The 23318-nt window shown below is 43.8% G+C and overlaps 1 protein-coding gene and 1 long non-coding RNA gene across 17 annotated transcripts in view; both read left to right on the top strand.

Annotated features, from left to right (window-relative positions):
- COL6A3 (collagen type VI alpha 3 chain) overlaps window positions 1-23318 on the top strand; it is a 105171-nt gene that overhangs the window by 13181 nt on the left and 68672 nt on the right. For 12 of the 16 annotated variants that reach the window (XM_082219874.1, XM_082219880.1, XM_082219873.1 and 9 more), the window contains exons 2-4: window positions 8079-8219; window positions 10533-11150; window positions 15930-16532. In XM_082219874.1, coding sequence (XP_082076000.1) covers window positions 8129-8219; window positions 10533-11150; window positions 15930-16532 — 1312 coding nt within the window. In that variant the 5' untranslated portion in view covers window positions 8079-8128. The remainder of the gene's footprint in view (window positions 1-8078; window positions 8220-10532; window positions 11151-15929; window positions 16533-23318) is intronic. The other 4 variants (XM_082219877.1, XM_082219878.1, XM_082219875.1 and 1 more) reach the window with 2 other exon arrangements.
- On the top strand, window positions 17306-21193 carry LOC309525458. The gene is made up of 2 exons (XR_014216306.1): window positions 17306-17941; window positions 18080-21193. It is a non-coding gene; the product is annotated as an uncharacterized lncRNA (long non-coding RNA).

The following is a 23318-nucleotide window of genomic DNA, read 5'->3' as shown; positions in this document are numbered from 1 at the left end:
GCCCAGGGTGTGTGTGGGGGTGGGGGTGTGCAAAAACCACCTGTCAGACTGTGGAGTGTATGATGTATAGGCGTCTGGTGATGTGCCGCTGCTGTTGCAGCAAGATCAAATGTGGAAGAAATTTCCTATCCTCCTTGAACCATGGCACAAAGGTGGGCATTTCCCCCCGCCCTTCCCCTCTCCTCACCCTCCCTCTGGATGCTGCAAAGTACTTGGGCCGCACAAAATGTAGTAATCTCTAATGTTGCTAGTGTGGTAAAGTGATTTTTAAAGGGAGGGGGCGTGCACTGAAATAGCCCCTTGCCAAGGGTGCAAGGGACCCTAGGTATGCCTCTGGCTTTTTGAAAACCTAATGAGTTTGTGCCTGGTGTAAAAAGGTCAAAGGTTGCAGTAAGGTGTCCTGGGACAAAGAAACAATGAGCAATTTCGAAAGTATGATCTCTTGTTCTTGCTTTATGATGATCTCTTGCTCTAGTCAGTATACCCATGAATATCAGATCTCACTTGCTGCATCATCACCTTGTCGTGGTGAGTGGGCTTGCACGTTCCTATAACCCTTGTGAGTGAAGCCATCGGGAATCTCATACTCCCAGCAGGGTCACCCAAGGCGGCAAGGAGCTAGACAAAGAATGATCCAAGAAGTCCTCAATGGCAGAGCAGGCAGATGATAACAAGAGGTATGTTACAATGGCTGTGAAGGCAGATGAAGGCTGCAGTACATAAAAATCTACCGGTCGTCGTGACTACTCATGCCGTTGGAACAGAGCCTTACTGCAAAGACTGCATTGGTCAGCGTGCACTGATCTACACACATAAAACAAATTCACGCACAGGCGTCTTTCAAAAACCCACCCCAAACCCAAACCCAAAGAAGTCCCATGGTGATCGGCAAATGGTAACGGGGGCAGGATCGTGAAATCTGGAAGCCCCTAGTCATGAACCGGCACATGGGCAGTGGATTCAGATTCAGTCACTCTGACTCAAGGAACAAGGCATTTGAGCAACTCAACAGCTGTATCCAAGACTGAGCAGCCCTTTTTAGGATCCACTCTGCTCACCCCAAAAAGGAGGAGGGGCTAGAAAAATGCCCTAAACATAGTCTGCCTCCCTTTTCTACTGACTAGATAACCCCAGTGGGGTCACCACCTAGCAGTTGTAAAAGACAATTGAACTTTGGAACATGGAATATACGGCCTTTGTCGGATAACACAGAAAACGAGGGTCCTGAACGCAGAACTGCCATTGCAAGAGAGTTGTGACGTTTTAACATTGATATTGCAGTGCTTCAGGAGACTCGAAGAGCAGGCGAGGGTCAACTGAAGGAAGAAAAAGGAGGCTACACATTCTTCTGGAAAGGTCTATCTGAACAAGAACATCAAATACATGGGGTGGGCTTTGCTATAAAAAATGATCTTGTGAAGCTCCTGTCAGAAGTCCATATCGGCATTAATGAGCGGCTCTCAACCCTTTGAATAAAACTCACCAAAAACCAACAGGCTACTATTATAAATGCTTATAAACAACAACAATTGGAAAACACTTGCCTGTGAGTGCTCCAATTGGAGAACAACCTTTACCAAAGGTGTCGTGGGCTTTGAAGACACTTGAACTCAGGATGCAAGGGAGAAAAGTGCTAAGAGGAAGGCATGCTTGGCAAATCCACACCATGATCAACTCCTGCCCGGAAACCAATGTCCCCACTGTGGAAGGATGTGTGGATCCAGAATTGGCCTCCACAGTCACTAATGGACTCATTGTTAAAACCGTGTTAATGGAAGACAATCTTACTCGGCTGCGAGTGATTGCCAAAAAAGAAAGAAGAAGAAGAATATCAGATATGGGGGATAAGCCACAGGGGAGTGTGACCACTTTCATGCCCTTCTTACAGGCGTAATGGAGGCATGTGGCTCGCTACATTGGAGATCGGTCTCTGAATTCAAAGATCTTTTGGTATGATCCAGCAGGATTCTTAATACTTTATTAACTTGGAGGAGCTACTCTGGGAGAAACAGACATGGCTCAAAAAGGCAATGGATTGCATTGAGTGGCATTTTCCCTTCCGCAGTAAACTGTCACCTCTGTCACTTAACTAACCCAAGTGTCCAAGCTAGCATGGCATTTGCTCTTGGAGGATAGATCAACAGATCATGCTAGGGGTCATTAGGAAGGGGACTGAACTAAAACTTTCAAACATTGTTTTACATCATACAATATGGTGTCAACCACGTTTAGAATATTGTGTGAAATTCTGGTCATCCCATTCCAAAAAGGTGTTGTAAAAGTTGCAGAAAAGGGAAACCGAAATAATTGCGTGGTTGGAGAACTTTCCCTAAGAAGAAAGGCTTAAGCATTTGGGCTGCTTTGAAGCAACAGCAGGACCAATCTGTTTCCCTTTCTCCTACTTGTGAAGCATCTGGTTCACTATACCAGTAGGAAGGAAGATGCTGGAGTAGGTGGATTATCTGAACCAGCAGATCTCTTTGTCTGTTAGAGAAATTACAAAAGAGGTCAAGGCCATAAAATAATAGCCAAACTGTTCCATCCCTACTAGTTTAACTGTTACATTCCTCTGGATGGGATTGCTATAGAGACTGGATTGCTCACTTATAGGATAAATTGGATGGTTGGATGGCCATCTGTGATGGGTGCTTTAGCTGAGATTCCTGCATTGCAGGAGGTTGGATTAGATTACCCTTAGGGTCCCTTCCAACTCTACAATTCTATGGTTCTATGAGATCGCAGCAAACCTGAGGTGTTCAAAAGCCACTTAGTTAATAATATAAAGTGACAACGAACACTCTTCTTCTTCTTCTTCTTCTTCTTCTTCTTCTTCTTCAGTGATGACTCGTTGCCGAGTAAGATTGTCTTCCATGAATATGGTCTTAACAGTGTGTCTGCAAGTGACTGTGGAGGCCAATTCTGGATCCTTCCACAGTGGGCATAGGTTTCCAGGCAGGAGTTGATCACAGTGAGGTTTTGCCAAATACACCTTCCTTTTAGCTTGTTTCTCCCTTTCATCCTGAATTTTGTGCTTCTTCAAAGTCCATGACACTTTTGGTAGAGGCTATTCTGCAATCGGAGCACTTGCAGGCCAGTGTGTCCCAATTATCCGTGCTTATACTGCATTTTTTAGGTTTGCCTTGAGAGTGTCTTAAACCTCTTTTGTTGTTCACTGGCATTTTGCTTTCCATTCTTAAGTTGGGAATAGATTAGTTGCTTTGGAAGATGATTCTGGAAGATAAGAACATGAATACTCCTAGTGTGTATGCAGCCAACCCCTTTAAAGTCACCACAAATCACGCTTTCTGCCCTGTCCGCTGAACTAATAACTCCAATTCCCAGCTCAAATTCTGCCCGAGGCTTTTGTGCTCAAATCATATCAGCCCTTAAGGCAAAATAGAGGTTGCCGGGCTCAGCAGGTACGTAGGAGGTTCAGACACATTATGAAGCAACTGACCCAACAAACAATGCCCCCCTCTGCACTATCCTTCTAAAGAGTGGGTGGCCACAACCATGTGCGTGGCAAGCAGCCGGAGTCCCAAGAATGGGCAAGCAAAGCAACGCTCCTTTGGGCGGGCGGGCTCTGTGGCCTTTGTTTTCGCTGGTGCTGCCGTTTCTGTGTCCATGGAGACAGAGTCAGAATCAAGGCTGTCTCAGCATCAGATTCATTCTCAGTTGCCTTCTAGAAGGAATCAACGCCTCCCTGAAAGGAGAAGGTGCTCCAGAGGTAGCTTCCCAGGTGGAGGTGTCAGGCTAGGAAGGCCTGATGTTGAAGAGTGGGACATCCCTCTGACAACCTGCTTGGTCCCGCCCCTGAATCCTGATTGCCACACCCCCCACCAGGTCCCTAGTCCCCTCCCCAGTGTTATAAGAATTTAAGGTCTCAAATATATAAATTAAATGCTCATAAATTTACAAGGCAAACACATGCATAAGCATGTAAGCCATGTGTCTGAAATAGTACAGGGAAATAGTCCTGAAACCATTTTGACTCTCCCAAAGTGACCTCAAATGTCTATCTGCAAGGAGGAAGGAAATGGGAAAACCTCCCCATTGTCTATGCTCACAAATCCTGCCTTAAGGGTACATTTGGATATGAATAGGGACATGGGTTAAACCACAGAGCCTAGGACTTGCCGATCAGAAGGTCAGTGGTTTGAATACCCGCGACGGGGTGAGCTCGGTCCCTGCTCCTGCCAACCTAGCAGTTTGAAAGCACGTCAAAGTGCAAGTAGATAAATAGGTACCGCTCTGGCGGGAAGGTAAATGGCATTTCTGTGCGCTGCTCTGGTTCATCAGAAGCGGCTTAGTCATGCTGGCCACATGACCCGGAAGCTGTACGCCGGCTCCCTCGGCCAATAAAGCGAGATGAGCGCCGCAACCCGAGAGTCGGTCACGACTGGACCTAATGGTCAGGGGTCCCTTTACCAGTACCTTTTAGGGTGAGCCTGTGACCTGGACTCGGGAATTAAGTATTTATCATCACAAAAGAATAACCAGGGTCTCCAAGTAAACCCATCAACAGGTTTCCTGCTGTCAGTGATGTATGCATGATGTATTGGGGGTGGCCTTAAGCTTACAGGACAGCAATTTCAAAGAGTCTGTATAAGGGCTTGTACGCCATTGTTCTGGGTTCCTCCTCCCTCCTGCATGTGATGAGTGAGGACTCTGTCGCAACAGTTTAATAAAGATCAAGCTTACTGGCTGCTTTGCTTCTCAATATTCTCTGGTTGGCCTCTGTTATTTTCTCCTACCGATAGGGAACCCACTTAAGGACTCTATACGGGCTGATTTTGTTTACAACACCAGGAGCAGAGACTTATTGGGGTACCATTTCTGCCTCCCCCATCTCTGAGGTCTTCGCATTCCTCCTAGAGATCTGACCAGTGCCTCCATGTCACCTCCAAGGGGCACATGACATTTCCTCCCTCAAAGAATTCTGGGCACTGTAGTTTGCTAAGAGTTGCTGGAATTATAACTCTGTGGGGGATGAACTAGAGTGCCAATTCTTTGAGGAAAAGAATGTACTTTTTAAGTGCATACAGTACCTAGACCCAGACAATGAGCAGCAAAACTAAACTGGGCTGAAATGTGAGAGAAGAGCTGGTCTGGGTCCCGTCTGGATCTCCCTTCTCTTTGGATCTCGCCATGACTTCTGCTCCAGCCGAACCTTCCCACCCACAGCTTGCAGAGTGTGCAGCTGCAGTGATGTATGCACAGTGGAGAGCAACTGGGAGGAGGCCTGGGCTGGCTGTTGCCCAGCAATTCCTGTCCTTATGGCCTTTTGCTTTGGAGTAGCCCCCACCATATGGACTGTGACCTGAATGGCAGCATTCCCTCCCTGTGAAATGCCACATCCATCACTTTTCACATCTGAGTTTATTGGCAGTGCATCAGCGCATGTTTGTGTAATATATTCTTCAGCTGTGTTCTTGGATCACAAGGAAGAACATCCCCACCCCCCTCAAAACTTTGTTCTTCGGAGGGAACGAACGGCATTACATGAGTTACAGCTGCATATGCATTCTCCTTCAAAGGAGAAAACTGCGTTCATTGCCATATTTGTATAATTAAAGAGCCAACAGATGAAGTGCTTGGCCTGCGAATACTTTCAAGCGTTTATGGAGGGAAGAGGAAGAATGCCTACAGAAAAGGCATTCTGCGGGCCAAGCAGATTCGCCTCTAAACACAAGATCAGGGATAATTCCTACTCTGCTTGAAAGAGGAAACGGGTGGCAAAAGGAAGCCTTTTACCAATCTGGAGGACACAAACTTCTTCAAGCATTTCATTTTCTTTTCCTCCTTGAGTTTTTATTCCTGAATATGTTACTTCTGTTTCCCTATGCAGTCGAACTACCTCAGTTCCTGTTCCAGGCTTTGGGTTGCATCCAACTAAGTTTTGCTCATAATAAACCCATTGAAATCAATGAACCTAGTCATGTCCATTAATGTTGATGGCCTGCTTTGAGTAGGTCTAACCTTGGATAGAATCCTATGTAGTAGCAGTAGTAGTAGTAGTAGCAGTAGCAGTAGCAGTAGTAGTAGTAGTAATAATAATAATAATAATAATAATAATAATAATAATAATCTGACAGCCCATTGTACCTACCCCAATTGGCCCAGTGGGATTTACTCACAGGTAAATGTATCCTGGATTGCAACCCAAATTCTTTAACCCTCAGCCTATGTGCTTATGAAAGCAAGTAGAAAGTCAAGAAAGGTGTATATGTTCAAGTGATTGTGCTGAAGCTCCCTTCTACACCACTTTTTCCTCACTCTGCAGGCCTGTTCAGCCATGCCAAAGAACATGTGAGGACAGAATTGGGGGCATGGGGTGGATGATGCACTTCTGGGATTCCTGCCCCTCTGCTCTTTCAGTTGTCTGAAGAGATTCTGTCTGTGTATGTAATACAAGTTTTCCAGTTACAAGTAGGACTCCAGGCACATTCAGAATTGTAGGCAGCTGGGTGATGGCATGGCACAAAGAGGGCAGCTTGACGTTGGATGTTGTCCCATGGACATGATCTGCATTTGTGGGGGTGGTAATCCAGCAACATCTGGGGAAGGGTTTCTCAAACTTGGGTCTCCCAAACGGCCCTCCAGCAGTTGTTGGACCACAACTCCCATAATCCCTGACCACTGGTCCTGCTAGCTAGGGATATTGAGAGTTGTAGTCCAACAATATAGTCCAACAATAACTGGAGACCCAAGTTTGAGGAAACACTGATCTGGGGACTCCGGATGGAAGAACATCGCTAAGCTGGACTCCAACTGTAGTGAGTGGTGGCACCACAAATGATCACAAAGGAGAGGTTGTGCTGGCCCTGTAGTTCCAAGAGGGGAAGAGATGCATCTGGGTTCAAGTTGGTCGCTCACACGCCAAGGAGCCATTCTGGATCTATGCTAACCTACTTTGTTTTCTGGATGGCAACCTATTTTTTATCGGATATACAGTGGCCACATGCAGAGTGCCTGACCGATTTCTTCCTATATAGCTGTTCTATGATTTTGAGGCCTTATGATTCTGGAGGTTTCTTCCTCATTTCCATCAAACCAGATACATTCTGCAAGAAGTTATTGATGCGATCTGTAGTCGTTAACCTTAGCTGTGCATGTGTTGGGCTGTGTGATTTAACTTCTCAGACCAAAGAATTGGGAGGAACCCCAGGGGTACCCTAGTCCAACCTCTGCAAAACAGGAGCCAGAACTAAAGGTTTCCTGACAGGTGACCATCCAACCTCTGCCCCAAAACCTCCACCAACTTTTGTGGGAGTCCATTCCACTCTTCAGCAGCTCTCACTGACAATATAGTTCACAGTTTCAAAATTTTAAGTGATCTGGAACTCTTTCATTTCCAACTGGTTTGTTTTTGACAGTTGTTTATTTTTGTTAGAGAAACATGTTGCTTGTCGTTAAGGAGCTCAGACTTCCTTGTCTTTCATGTTGTGTTGCACGTGCTGAGTTAAATTGGCAGAGAAGTTGAGACGCTGAAACACTTTTGGCTAATTGGAATGAGGGACCTCCATCTTCATGGGGCAGGGATAACCCTTTAAACTTCAGGCACAGAATGCTGTTGCAGGAGCACAGACCTTGCCATTACACACCTTGTGCCAGCATAGCCTGGATGAATCCGGATGATGATCAGTGGGTTGCACTCTTTGGAGCTCAGCCATGTCACCTCTTATCAGCACAAGGCTCAGAGGAAGAGGAACCCGGGAGAAGGGAGGGCATGAGAGGTTTCCTGGCATCTTACTTTATAAGCTGGAGAGGTAACAGAGCTCTGAGGTGCTGTAGCTCCCTCCCAAGAACCTCTGGGCAGGAAGGCGGCTCAGCCGATGACTTTCTCATCCTAGAAGACAGAATCTATTTGTGCCAGTAACAATCGTAGGCTGAGTGGCCCAGAAGTAAATACTGATGGCCTAGTTTTCATTTTTGTTGCATGATTGAAAACAGTTCTAGATAGCAAACGCAAAATCATTATGGTATGTGTGCTTGGTTCGTGGAATGAGTGAGTTATGTAGATTTCCCATTTGAAGTTCAGTAGGAATTTTCCTGATAGCATCTCTGTTTCTTTTCAGATCTAAGAACTGGTGCTTTGAGAAACTAGCCAACCCACCTAAAAAAGAAAATGAGGAAACACCGGCATTTGCCTTTAGCAACCATCTTTTGTCTTTTGCTCTCAGGCTACCATAATGCTGATGCCCAGCAGCAAGGAGCTGGTAAGTTGCCATTATCTTTAGGTAACTTGCTTTTTGATGTCTTGAATTTGGCAGAGAGTGAGGACATGTATTTTGGGCCCTAACAAATATTTGTTCAAATCAGTTGTACCAACTGCAGCTTCATATCCCTGAAACTCTGTTGCGTTTCCATAAACACATTCATTGCAGTGATCCCATGACAGAGCCTGGAGACAGATCTCTGTGAATTAAGTAATTGCCCCTGTATAACCTCTTTTTTTCCTTACCTTTGCTTACTGGTAGAAATAGTAGGCTGATTTGGATATACCAAGCTTAATTTTCAAAACAAGCCTTAGGCTTGTGAGCTCTCTCTTCCTCCAGCACAGCCACGCAGGGCTCAGAAAATTTTGTCTCTGTTTTAGTTTATTCACCGCTTGCCATGACAAACTGTAGTTCATTTTAACTATGGTTGGTAGAAACAAGCCAACTTCAAACCATAGTTTATGAACTTCTTTTGTTTTCACTGACTGTGGTTAATCTGAAATGGAAGGGGAAGGTGGAACATGTCATCTTGAGGCTTGCCAAGGTTCATTGTGTTAAACTATGGTTTAAAGTTACATCCAAACATGGCCAGTGTCTCTCTTGGTATACATACGTAGCACAGGAAAAATATGGATACTGTTGGCCATGGAAGTCTTCCACCTTCCACCCTCATTCTCATTATTACAATACAAAAGAGGAAACTATTCCCACTCCCTTTCAAAAGTGATCAAAAATTAGTCTGAGACCAGTTTTTTTAATGTTCTAAGGTGCTAAGTAGTATTGCAGAATATCTGAGGGCTATTGCACAGGGGTGATTGTAGCAAGTCTTTATACCATTCTTTTTTTCCTACCAATTATTGGCATGCAATTCCAGTGAGCTTTTAAAACCCCAGAATTCTTTCCTGCCTTGGATCAAAATTCCAGTTGGAAAATAATTTCCACATTTCCCTGATGCTGCCAGCCTTTGTTGTCCGCTAAAGCCCTCTGTGCCAGACCCCAGTCCACCAGGCACTATCCTTGCTTCCCATTATGCAGAGGTGGCTTTCCTTGGGTGGGCAGGCAGTGGAGAGGCACAGTGCTAGCTTTCTGGCAGCAGGGTCACTGCTGCTTACTTGGAGGAGGTGGGAAGGAAAGTGCCGAGGTTGGCACAGGTTGGGTGCACTGGCAAATGGACTCCAGTGGTGGACCCACCCTGCGCTGACCTCCCAGCCACTGTCCTTCTTCCTCCCTTGGCAAGCAGCAGGAACCCCGCTGCCAGGAAGCCAGTGTTGTGACCTCCACCCGGCTCCAGTGATTTGTTTTCTGCCATTACTTGCTTGTCATTGCTTACTTGTCAGGTGGCAGTTGGCAGTCGCTTTCCCCCTCATTTCCTCCCTCTGCCCTACTTATTAGTCAAATGCCAAGGCAGAATTCCCAGGTGATTGTGGTAGAGGTAGTTCTCCCAAGGATTCTTGCAGCCTAAGCAACCTGGTGATGGAAGCAGAGGCAGTATGGGAGGGAAACACAGCTCCTGTTCCCACTGTCTCTACATAGGCATGTAAAGGGAAGAAGGCGGTCTTTGGTTTTTTAAAAAAACTGGTAGCAGGTTCGCAAGGCACTTCCTAAGTCTTCAGATAAACTCAGAAAAATGGTTCAAATGTTTCATTTTTTTCTGTAAGAAGCATGTAAATAATTTCAAGGACTGACATTTTAAATCAGTACAAAAAAATCTACCCATTACTAGTGCAGTGTGATAATTTTCAGCATCGTGCTCACGTGGGGTAGACTTTTCTATAGCTCTAGTTATTTGCGGATTCAGCCAATGTTACAATAAGGCTGTTAACCTTGCAAGTGGGATAACTTCAATTCCCACAAATGCAGCCAACAAAATCAACAGTCAAACTGCCACTGTATTCTTCAGTGACCTATTCAGGAGCTGCTACCACTGGATCAACAGGTTTTGGGTATGACTTAAAGTCATTGGGAAAGGATGACACATGAACGCATCAGGGTGTTTGCCCGTCCTGCTTAGGTAAGGGAATCCCATATCTAGGGAATATTCCTTTGGAAGAAGTTTCTGTAGCAAGAAACAGCCATAGGTTTACGAAGAATAAAATTATATATTCAGCGTACCATATATTCAACAAGAGCAAGCTGATCTGTTTGAATGAGCTTTCCCCCCCTTCCTCCTGCCCCAATTTATTGGGTTTATGGGTTCATAAGGTCTGTGCTCCTGCCAATTATGCCAAGCGGGGTATATGACTATAGAACAAGACTTCCCACTCCTGGCCTGTGGCCTCTAGAAAATCATAAATCCATGTGTTTTTTTTAAAGATGTGAAAATCGGTGCTGCTGCTGATATAATATTTCTAGTGGATTCTTCTTGGAGCATTGGAAAGGAGCATTTCCAACTTGTTCGGGAGTTTCTGTATGATGTTGTAAAACAATTAGATGTGGGTGGAAACGATTTTCGGTTTGGTCTGGTCCAGTTCAGCGGAAACCCACACACAGAATTCCAGTTAAACACATACCATACTGTACAAGATGTCCTCTCCCATATTTCACACATGCCTTATATGGGGGGAGGAACCAAGACCGGAGAAGGATTAGAGTTTCTAATTCGGAACCATCTTTCTAAAGCTGCTGGAAGCAGGGTGAGCGATGGCGCCCCCCAGGTTATTATAGTGTTAACGGATGGACGATCCCAAGATGATGTGGCTCTGCCGTCATCTGTTCTTAAATCTGCTGATGTAAACATGTTTGCCATTGGAGTGCAGGACGCAGTGGAAGGGGAATTAAAGGAAATAGCAAGCGAACCCCTTGATATGCACTTGTTCAACCTAGCGAACTTTACTGCTCTCCACGGCATTGTGGGAGACTTAGTTGCAAGTATTCGCTCATCTATGACTCCAGAAATGGCTGGAGCAAAAGGAGTGATTAAAGACATCACAGGTAACGCTGTTCTGCTGTGATATTGCAATACTTGTACTCAAGGGAGGTGTTGCAATTGGTGCTCTTCCCATCATTTTAGACATTTGGATGTGTGGACCAAGGGCCTTTCCCGGCAACAGTAACCGCAGGAATCAAATTAAAAAGATGGGAGGAAGAAATAACAAAATAGTGAAGTTCTGCTGCAGATCTCCCTTCATGCGCCCTGCGCGAGGGATTCCGTGCTTGAGTGCTATGGTCAGGGAGTGCCTAACCTATAATAAATGTATACAATTACAGTATGAGATATATAAAGTATTTTAAAATTTTACAGAGTGTCATGTAGATGGGTGGAATGTTGCTTATCTCACTACAGCAAGTGATAAGTAACTCAAGGGAGTGCTGGAAAAATTCTCTGCACACTGGGGGGCTGTGTTAGCGCAAGATGCCTGGTCCCTCTCCTTTTCAGCTGCTGAGTAACAAAAGCCAGAATTGTCTGGAAAGGCCCTAAGTTGCACATCTGAGGGGTTAAAAACAAAGGCTGCTCAATTTGGCACATTTTTTGCTACAGGCTCTAAAGCAGAATCACATACAAATGAAGTCCAAAGTGCTTCCTTATCCTGTGGTCATTAATAAAGTACATTTAAATGTTACATAGAAGATTGTTATCGTAACCACATTTTGTGAGGGAGGCTGCTGCAGCTGAGATAATGGTGTGCTCAAGAACAGTGAAGGAAGATCTGGCAAGACTCTATCAGCACACCTTAGCTTACATTTACTGCAGATACAGAACTAGAACTAAATGAATGTTGCTCGCGAAACTTAAGCTCCCCTCCTCCACTCCATAGCTGTCAACATTTCCCTTTTTTTAAGGGAAATTTCCTTATTCCGAATAGGATTCCTCACAAGAAAAGGGAAAAGTTGACAGCTATGCTCCACTGATGTGCCTTCCTAGAGCTACACTTTATGTGAAAAAAAGTATCTATGTGCCCAAGGACTTTCCCAAGATCAGGTGGCCTCCTTCCTGTTCTCAGGTAATATACGGGCTTGAAATGCGGGGCAAAGAGCTCCCTTGTGGTTTTCGTATTTGCAATAGTTTACACAGGAAGTGGGCCTTGGCCATGGCAGTGGGAGCATGTCGCTGGTCAAGCCCAGTTTCCTTGATGGCCACCTGGAGATTCCCCTTTACCTGTTAATCTTTCCAGGTGCTGCGGCAGCTGCCGTCTACCTCTGCCTGCTCCCCATCCCTTTTGTAGGACCCCTCCCCTACTGCTCACTACTAGAGGTAGGGGAGGGGCCGTATAAAAGGGATGGAAGAAAAGCACACCTGGCAAGTCTAATCAAGGAAACTCCTACGATGAAAGAGAGAGAAATGGAAGTCAGGCAAAGTGGAAGATTTCCTCTTACTTCATATCTTCCTGTTCCTCATTAAATGGAAGGAAATGGGAGCAAAAGGATTTTTTAAAGGGAATCCTGAATGTGAAAAACTATTGAGTTTAATCTGATAGAGCGATTCTCTCGCATTGTGGACTTCTCAGACCTTTGTTTTTATACCCTGGGATGCATGAAAGGAGAAATGGATGTTTTGAATGTTGCAGGTTGACAGCAATATGCAGGTTATAACACTCATCTTGTCCTGTCTGATTAACTCCATTATGTGCTCCATCATCCGCCATTGCATTGCTGCATGATACACAGGCAAACAGATGTTTCTCTCATTTTTCTGCAAATCTTATGGGGCAAAATTCAGATTCATTGAGGTCACTGATGAGCTGGCCATTTAGATATCAGAATGAATTTTTAATGTTTTTATGTAAAATTTTAAAAAGCATATCGGAAACCTATGGTAACCTTTGTTGCCAGGAAGGACTTCCATCACTGGCTTTAAAGCAATTGAAATTGATTCCCAGATCTTGCTGTAAAGAATCGCCATGCAAAAAAGGTCAATTCAAGGCAAGACATCTTCATAACGTCCTTCAGAGAGCTTGAGCATGAAGGCAGAGAGATGTGAAACACATATTGTAGGATCTTCCCTTTACCTCTAACGGTTTAGGAAAGTACACATTCATCTCTGGGTCTCTTTGAGAGCCTTCTGCCAGAGTTTAATCTGTATTGGAACCAATATGGTGGGATCCTCTTATCTGAGCAGAAGCTCTGATTTAGCCCTCACATCACCACGAGATTCTTGGTTCATCTTTATGCAGTGGTATATATGAGTTCATGGTCTGGCAGAGCCCAGCGTGGAGAGCTGGCTTGTGAAATATATATTGCAAATGGTATATGAGTTGAACAGTGCTTAAAGGTAACTGTGCACAAGGGTTATTCCAGTTATTCACAGAATGTATATAACTATATACAGTACAGGGTGTATCATTCAAAAATATTACTATAGTTGCCGGCATCCAAAAGTAATGTTCTTTTTCTAGAAATGGTCATATAATTGGCTTAATAAGCTTATATATATCAAGGCATAACATGATATTTAATCAATTACAAATACTTTTTTACCTGAGATAGAATGTTAAACCCAACAGGTGCTTTTTACAGCCTCCACATATTAAATGTCATGATGATATGTTCCCAAAGTTGTATTAAAGGACAGATTTTGGTCATGCTGGAAATGAATTACTTGACCAGTTCAGAGTTCACTTTTGTCGTTGTCCTGATACATATTTTACTGCATCATGGTTAATGACTAAGTCACTGCTTCCTTTCTAAGCCAACAATCCTTTGCTTAGTTGTGTAACAAAGCATGCTTTAATTTGCCCTCCACCACCAGCCTAATCCTTCATTGTGTACTTCAGTATAATGGTATTTCAGTTGTGACAAATTATCCAGCTGTTATGTATACTTCCTCCCTATTTCTTTGAGATCAGCAGTATTTCAGTTTATGGGACCTTCAGGTCATGTAGTAAATACCAGCACACAAGGTTTTTGTGGCTGACAAAGAGTGTGATACTTAAAATGGCAAAACAGAAAACTTGAAGCGTTCCAGAATGTTCAGTATATTTATTCATCACAGATGTATCCTGTCCCTTCCTCAGGGGGCTGAGGGCTAGAGTTAAGGAAGATCAAGTTACAAGTGAGGTTGTTCAGGATCAGCTATCGTGACCTGAGCCAACTCTCAGTGGTCCGAGTCCATCGTTCTCTCCACTGGTAGCCTAAACTGTGAGATAGTCACTATAAAAGAGCAAACACTGGCCAAATTTGATCTAAATATACTTTAAGGATAATGTAATGCCAGAGTTTGGTGGCTTTTCCTCTAATCATCTTGATGAATTTAAATATTCATGAAATACTGTAGTATTCTTGTATTGTCTGTTCAGCCCCAGTTTTGGCCATTTTATAGTGGGGCACTAAATTTTGCTGTGAGCGGAGGACGCTTGTCTATTGTATGAAGCTAAACATGATCCACATTCAGCTGCTTGTGGATAAAAGAACCAGAGCAGGCACTGTTCCAGATCAACAGTTTTACAAGAAAACTCCACATATGGAGACTGACGTATTAAGGGTCATTTGTTAAGACACAGTGATTTTGGTCAGATTCCCAAACACTCAGATTAGTTTAGGACAGTTCAGATTATAGCAAGCCATGGGTGACTTCACCTGACTAATGACTATGGTAATTAATCTGCGATAAGCGCATCAGTGCCAGCTTACCTCCCATTGAGGTGTTCCACGTAATTATACATTTCTTATATCCAAAAACAGCTGATCATTCAGGAAGAATTCTCATATATAAGGTTGGATAATTGTGTTATGACTGACTTCATCACCTTGTTTTAACATGATTCTGCATTACTTGATTGAATATCCAGTAGTCATATGGTATGTCAAGAATAAAAGCAGAAATGTCTTCATTAGAAATGCAATTGTATACAATATTCCTATAAATCATGTCTACAAGCATATTTATATAGGTTTTCTTTCTACTCCTTAGAGAAAAAAAGGTGGGATATAAATAAATAAAATAAATAAATAATTTTAGTGTTTATATCATTAGTAAACATGTAGACATACCTTAAATATTAAGAACAAATATATGGTCAATATACTGTGATACTTATTTGACCTTTGAAAACATTGCCTTATATCCTGGCCAATTCTTGATTGGAATTGTTAAACGCATTTGAACATCTATTTTTGATATACACAATTCCCTTCTTTCCAGGATTTCTCTAAGAAGCTCTAAAGTTGTTTTATAATCTATCATTAGATTAACATTTTAACCATTTTACTTGTACTTTCAGGTTTGTAGCCTGTAAAGTTTTCCCTCTTATTGCAAGGATTTCTGCCTACAAAGGGGGACTTCCTTGCTCTCTCATCTCCCTGGTTTTTTGGTGGCCAAATGCGCCTGAGAGCACAGCCTGAGAAGGTGTTGTGCATGGGCCAGGTCACAGAAGATAGCGACTACAAAGGCCACATGCCTTAAGCATGAAGGTGATGTTGTATAGCACAGCCTCATGTATCAGTGTGCACAAAGAGGTGGGAGTCATCTGCCCACAAATGCAAAACGTAATAAACTATGCAATGAAAATATGTCACTCCCCAACCCTCAAGTAGACCTATGTGAGAATTCTTTCAGGTACAATGTTCTTATGCAATTAATAGATATGATCTGGTCATTCATATTCAATCAGAATGCAGAACTAGCAGGCAATTTGATCTTGGCCACCTTGTGTTTTGTTCCTCCATATTCGTGTTTCTTGCTGGTTTCCGAAGAAACATGTCAGAACAACTTGCATGGAATCACTATGTTTAATGCTTTCACCTGTTGCATTTCTCTCTCTCTCTTTTTTTAAGCACAAGAATCTGCTGACATTATTTTCCTTATTGACGGATCAAACAACATCGGCGCTGGCGCTATCGCAGCCATTCGTGATTTCCTTGCAAATTTTATTGAAAAACTCTCAGTTGGAGCTGAGCACATACGCATTGGGGTAGTGACGTATAGTGATCAACCCAGAACTGCATTCTTCTTGAACAGCTACACCCAAAAAGCTGACATTTTAAATGCAGTGAAGGCCCTTAGCCTGCCGGGTGGCGAGGAAGCGAATATCGGGGAAGCTCTTGAGCATGTGGTGCAAAACCACTTCACCCGGTCCGGAGGCAGCAGGATAGAGGAGGGTGTCCCCCAGATCTTAGTGCTGATAAGCGGCAGTGAGTCTAGCGATGACCTTAGAGAGGGGATTTTGGCCATAAAGAAAGCGAGCATATTTTCATTTAGCATTGGGGTCGAGAATGCTGACAATGTAGAGCTTCAGCAAATTGCTACTGACGGAAGCTTCGTGTATACTGCCCTCGACACAAGTAATCTTGGCGAACTTCAAGATCTCTTACTGCCAAACATTGTTGGAGTGGCCCAGAGGCTCATTTTGTTAGATGGCCCAACCATGCTTACAGAAGGTATGTATTTTTTTATTTTAATGAACCATTGTATTGCATTCAGTTATTTATACTCATTGATGGGAGCTTATAAACAGCCCTCTTGGAGTCAGAGTGAATCATGGCTTTACATAGGCTCCTGTAGCAAATTCATATAGGACTTTGAAAATATATATCTACATACAGTGGTACCTCGGGTTACGAACTTACCTCATTCTGGAAGCCCATTCTTAACCCAAAACCGTTCTTAACCTGAGGCACGCTTTCGCTAATGGGGCCTCCCACTGCTGCCATGCCGCCAGCGCACGATTTCCGTTCTCATCCTGGGGCAAAGTTCTCAACCCAAGGTACTACTTCCGGGTTAGCAGAGTTTGTAAAACGAAGTGTTTGAAACCCAAAGCGTTTGTAACCCAAGGTACCACTGTATATAAAAGGCACAAGTGCAGATGGAACAATTGCCACTGTGGTCAAGTGTGGCTGTGGGATGGGAAAGAGGCAAGATCTCTGAGCCCCGCTGCTGACCTACAAGATCTTTGGCACTGGAGAACAGATTCCTTATGGTGCCCCTTCCATGGAAAAACTTGGGTGCGTGATGGAAATAACCAACACTGTGCAGTTTTAATGGCAACCTCAGGCCTTACTTTTTAATGTTATTGATTGCTAAAGGGATATTCAAATGAAGTTTACTTTATTTGTAGGAATTAGAAATTCTGCGTGGTGCTGTTAGTGCTTTAATACTAGTAAAGACAGGTGCTAGTATTAATACTTTAATAGGAATGCTAGCTGACTTTAAAATGGTTCACAAGGGCAAACAACCCACCTACGAGCATTTCAGGAGCATGACGTGTTACTGCCAGGCATCTGTAGGAGCACTTCTGAAATCTGTTGCTGGCACAGCACCCCCACCTGTGGGTTGTACACACAGCTGTCATTTCTGTGATTGTAGCAACATTTTGTCAAGCTGCTGCCTATCTGAATTCGATGTATACAACCATGTGTACAGTCCTCCCATGGAGATTCTACTTTATTTATATAGTAATTTAACTTGTGGCCTATTGGCACCTACATGCCAGCACTGCCAGCTGTGAGACCAAGGTGTTCATACTTTTGCAGTTTCATACATGCCCTGGTTCTTGCTGTGCTTTCAAACACCGAAACCCTGGTTGATTCAGAGGAGCTATTCATACCGGGGTCCCTAATAATAATAATAATAATAATAATAATAATTTTAAATTTATACCCCATCCATCTGCCTGGGTTTCCCCAGCCATTCCGGGCTGCTTCCAGCACATATAAAAACACAATAAAACATCAAACATTAAAAACCTCCCAATACAAGGCTGCCTTCAGATGTCTTCTAAAAGTTGTGTAGTTCTTTATCTCCTTGGCATTTGATGGGAGGGTGCCACTGCCAAGAAGGCCTCTTCCTGGTTCCCTGCTGCTTCACTTCTCGCAATGAGGGAACCGCCAGAAGGCCCTCGGAGCTGGACCTCAGTGTCCGGGTAGAACGATGGGGGTGGAGGCGCTCCTTCAGGTATACTGGGCTGAGGCCATTTAGGGCTTTAAAGGTCAGCACCAACACTTTGAATTGTGCTCGGAAACGTACTGGGAGCCAATGTAGGTCTCTCAGGACTGGTGTTATATGGTCTCGGTGGCCACTCTGAGTCACCAGTCTAGCTGCCGCATTCTAGATTAATTGTAGTTTCTGGGTCACCTTCAGAGGTAGCCCCTCGTAGAGCGCATTGCAGTAGTCCAAGCGGGAGATAACCAGGGCATGCACCACTCTAGCAAGACAGTCCCTGGGCAGGTAGGGTCTCAGTCTGCGTACGAGATGGAGCTGGTAGACAGCTGACCTGGACACAGAATTGACCTGTGAGTCCAACTGTGAGTCCAAAATGACTCCCAGGCTGCGCACCTGCTCCTTCAGGGGCACAGTTGCCCCATTCAGGACCAGGGAGTCCCCCACACCCACCCACCCCATCCCTCCAAAACAGTACTTCTGTCTTGTCAGGATTCAACCTCAATCTGTTAGTCGCCATCCATCCTCCAACCGCCTCCAGACACTCACACAAGACCTTCACTGGTTCTGATTTAAAAGAGAGGTAGAGTTGGGTATGATCCAAAGAGGGTCTCTGCACATGACTCAAAGGCAAAGGGTGGGCTATGCCAAGCCATCCACTCTACACCGTACACAGTACAATAATTAATAGAATAATGAATACTTTGTTGCATAGTAGGTCTTTGAACAACAGTTTAGATGTCCCCAGACCTCGTCATACGAAGTATTCCTTCCTCACGAAAAATGAATCTTCAGGTGTTTTTCCTAAAATACACATAACCTCACTTTCCTCCAACCCAGGAGCTATCAGTTGTCCCAAGTGCCCAATTACATCTGCTGGGGACAGGCAGTTTTGTTGTTTGTGTCTCTGCCCCGGCATTCCTTCCCATCTCACAACCACAAAGTGCTCTTGACAACAGGGTGGCGCAAGTGTTGCTGCTCCTACACCCCCCGCCAAGAAGCGCCAGGCAGACCCTTTCACTGCACTTCTTTCAGCACCTGCCAAAAGCAATTTTGTTAAAGCAAGCCTACTCGGAGCTGGATAGCTCAGCTGGTTAGAGCCTGGCGCTCATAATTCCTGCACTGCTGGGGCTTAGACTGCGTGATCCTCAGGGTCCCTTCCAACTCCACGATTCAGACATATTTTATTTATTTTTATTTATTGAATTTATATAAGGTGTACATATATTTTAATCTGTGGTTTTTCTTTGCAATGTGTATTTTTAGTCTGTTAATTCTGGAGATGGGAAGGTCTGGAAAAAAACTGGAAAAATTGGGGGGGGGAACCAGGTTTTTCTGGGGGTTTTCCAAAGCCGTTTCCCCCCAGAAAAATTGTAAAAAAATCAAAACCCAATTTGATATAGTTTGAATATTCCACACACTTCCTTGCCCATTCTCCCCCCCCCCCAAAAAAACAGTTTTGGAATATATTTTTTTTAAAAAAACCTGGTCCCCCCCCCCCAATTTTTCCAGTTTTTTTCCAGGCTTTCCCATCTCTAGATTCCTTAAAAGTGTGGAACAAACATTATGTGGCACTTAGAAAAGTGTCAGTTCTGCAAATCAAAGTGGTCAAGCGTATTTGAGATGAGATTTCAGTTGAAAAAAATGCTGGTTTTGTATATTGATGGACTAGATTATTCTAATTCAAGGATCAATTTATCAGAACTTTCTAGAATAAGTTTTTTAAAGTATAGTTTAGTATAATTTACAATGCCTTTGCAACGTAGAGATGATTTCAGATACAACCTGGAATTTACAAATTTACCCCCAAAGAATAATGAATCTATTCTGCTTCTGTATAGAAAATGATGGTGTCTTTTAGTGAAATTATATAAACCATTAGGACAAAGCAGAGGAAGCTAGTAATATGCAGTGGAAGTTAAAATGCATAGTTCCATCAGGTGTGGAAAGTCTGCAGGTGTTAAACGAGCTGAAGCTGATTTTTAAAAAAGGAAAGAAAAAGATCTCCAGTAACAAACTCTGGGCATCCAGAGAAAGATATGGATCCAGGAGACCCCCCAGCCCAAAGCTGTGAGGTTGATTTTACAAGGGGAGTGAAACCCCATCTAGAAGGGGCCACTCACCTGACCTAGACTGCTAGTACCGTACTCTAGCAACATCCCTTCTGTCTTGTCTGAATTAAGTTGAAACTTCCTCTGCCTGCCTGAGATTGGACAATGGAAACAACAGGTGGAGTTCAGTGTTGTCTACATGTTGATTGGACTTCAGCCCAGAGTTCCAGGATGAGTGGCAGGGAGGAACTTGGGTAGACCATCATGCTGAGATAGCCGCCTTCAGACTCCAGATTTCTTTGTATACGGCACAGTTTGTTTTCACACATTTAGGGAACATGCATAGATCCTTCCTAGGCTTTTAAACTGAAAAGTAAACTGATAGAAAGATTATGGTCTCTTTCTCACAAAGATGGTAAACCTTAAGATGGCCCACTTCAGGCTTCAGATGAGGATTCACATGGCAGAACTTTCCTGCATATACATGGAACATGGGATTCTAACATGATCAGTGTAGAGCATATTCTTTCCATGCAAAAGGTCCCAGATTAAACAACAAAGTAAGCCTAGGAAGGATGCCTGTTTGAAACCATTGCTGTATAGATACTGGCTGTACCTCAGTATAAGGCAACTTCTTAAAATTTTGCAGGAATGTGTTTTTCTATTTTTCTGTGTCAAAGAAATTGTTCCTTTGCAAGAATGCCTGAAAACTGAATTTTCTACCTCACAGAAAACTAGTATTTACTAAATCAGTGCAAAGGTGCAACTGATTTTTCACTACTTTGGTCCTCTAAGCACACTAGTTATAATCCTGCAAGCCCTTCTATGTGGAACATAGGCTTATATTGCAGTCTTTCTCTGTCTCTGCAGTGAACACTAGTCATAGGACTAATCACCTGAAATTCACAGGTATAATGTGTTTGCTGTAGATTCACAATGCAAGTTGCCATAATGGTATTTAATCGGTCCCAGCTCCTGCCAACCTAGCAGTTCGAAAGCATGTCAAAGTGCAAGTAGATTAACAAGTACCATTCTGGCGGGAAGGTAAATGGCGTTTCCATGTGCTGCTCTGGTTTTGGTGTTCCGTTGCACCAGAAGTGGCTTAGTTATGCTGGCCACATGACCCAGAAAAAACTGTCTGCGGTCAAACGTCGGCTCCCTCAGCCAGTAAAGCGCAACCCCAGAGTCGTTCACAACTGGGCTTAACTGTCAGGCATCCTTTACCTTTTAATGGTATTTACACAAGGTTGTTAGTGAAGACCCTGAGCAAACTTTAAATCCTGAGTTGTCACTTGATATCACTTGATCATATCACAGTGAGAACTTCTTCCCTGCTCTAATTAATATTACATTAGGCATAGTGTCACATAACTTGCTAAAATTGTATTTTGAGCTCCTTGTGGACAGTATGGAGCGTTTTCTGCTAGTTACCAGTCATTTTCGAGGAATTCGGATTGAAAGCCTTTGTGATAATAAAACTATGGAGGGGAAATAGAGCTGACCCATATGTGGGTAATTAATAAAAGAATCAGCTGAGCACTTAGATTCAAAACATGGGGCTTTACATCTCTCCAGTGGGAGAGACCCCCCAGCAGCATTAAAAAAGGAATAAAGCAGTGGTATAGCATGGAATATAGGTTGTTAAACCCTTTTGCATATCCCATTTAGTGTCAGGCTTCGGAGAAACGCACCCCCCCCCAGCTGTGCATCAGCAGAACAAAGAAATTAGAGTCCCTTTCCTGTTTAAGAGTGTTTAATGATCAGAGCAAAAGAACAACGCAGCCATTCTCGGAATAAAGGTGCTCCCAATTAAGCTTCCCTCTGACTTCCCCCTGAGTCATCTTCATCACTTCCTCCTTCTTGCAACCTGATCTCACAACCACTGAGCCTTCTGCATAGCAACCTTATCAGCTCTCCTTGCCCTTGGAGATAAAGGCTGAACACTTTCTAGTGAAGGGGAGTCCGTTATCTCTCTCTCTTCCTGTTCTGCCTCTCCTAGTTGTTCCCCGCTCAGCTCTGCCCACCTGTTGTTTTCCGAACTATGTCCCTCTGCAAACCAGTTCTCTAAATCTATGCTGCTCCACTGTTCCTGGGCAGCTTCAGGATCCTGGTCAGGAGCAGGAAGAGGGGAAGGTTCCCACCATTCCTCATCAGAGCTGTAATCCTCAGACATTTAGTCTGCTTTAAAGCTCTTCCTCCACTGAACGGACCATGCACTCTTAAGTTAGTTTTAGATGTTTTGCTTACCAAATCCAAAGGTCTAGTTCATGCATTATTCCATGCAGCAGCAAGGAGAACACAAGTAGACTACTCTTCTGTGCAAAATACGGCATATAGTTTCAAACACGTAGTCTGAACTTGGAGCAAGTTTAGTCATGTCCATCCTCGTCAGTTATATAGCGAGAAATGAAGTGAGAGAAAGAAAGGAAGAGAAGAACCTTCACTTCCTCCGTCACAGAAAAGAGGGGTTGTGACCTATCTTTGTCTAGGAACAGAACTCTCTGGTCTTACATGGTACACTTTTTTTCTTCCCCAAACATTTCAACCCCGCAACTGGTCTAAAGTGAATTATGGTGAATTTCAAGGCTGAATTCAAGCAACCCTGCCCTGCTGGTCACAGCTCCAGAATTACTACTGACTTAATTAGACTTTGATTCATTATGTCTTGTTGTACATTGTATGGTACTGAACCACACACGCCCACCCGTAGTTTACCCCATACTAGCTTTCTCCCTATTGGGTGCTGAGTTCATTTTGCTTTGTAGGAGTAGTAAAGTCTTTACCACATTAGTTTTAGGAGACAGATTAATTCCATTTAAAAAATAAGAAGCATGGACACTGAAAGATCGAAGAAATAACTTTTTTTAAAAAAAGTTTCCTGGACTGGATTCTGGCCCTTCTAGTCACTTTCCTGTTATAGAATCCAATTGCCCAGTTGAGCCGCGTTAGCAAATCCAGGAGGGAAGAAGTGTTTCAGATGAGCACATGGAAGTTCTGGCTATGAAGCAAATGTTGTGCCAATGGGCTCATGTCCTCATCTCCCTGGTGCTGGGGGGTGGGGGTGGGATCAGGGCTGGTAAAGAAGATGGGGGAGGGCCCGGGAGGGAGCTTGGGGGTGGGGCAGTTTACTGGGCCGATGTATCGAGGCTGGAGGTATATAAATGGAGGTGGTGGTCCATCCTGAGAAGAGCAGGGCTGGGCAGTGAGTCTGATATCTTCAGATGGTTGGCAAAGGCA

Source organism: Podarcis vaucheri (genome assembly GCF_965113315.1).
Source record: "Podarcis vaucheri genome assembly, chromosome: 1".
NCBI classification, from domain to species: Eukaryota; Metazoa; Chordata; class Lepidosauria; order Squamata; family Lacertidae; genus Podarcis; species Podarcis vaucheri.
Note: the sequence above shows the minus strand (reverse complement) of the source record. Positions and strands in the feature narration are given on the sequence as shown.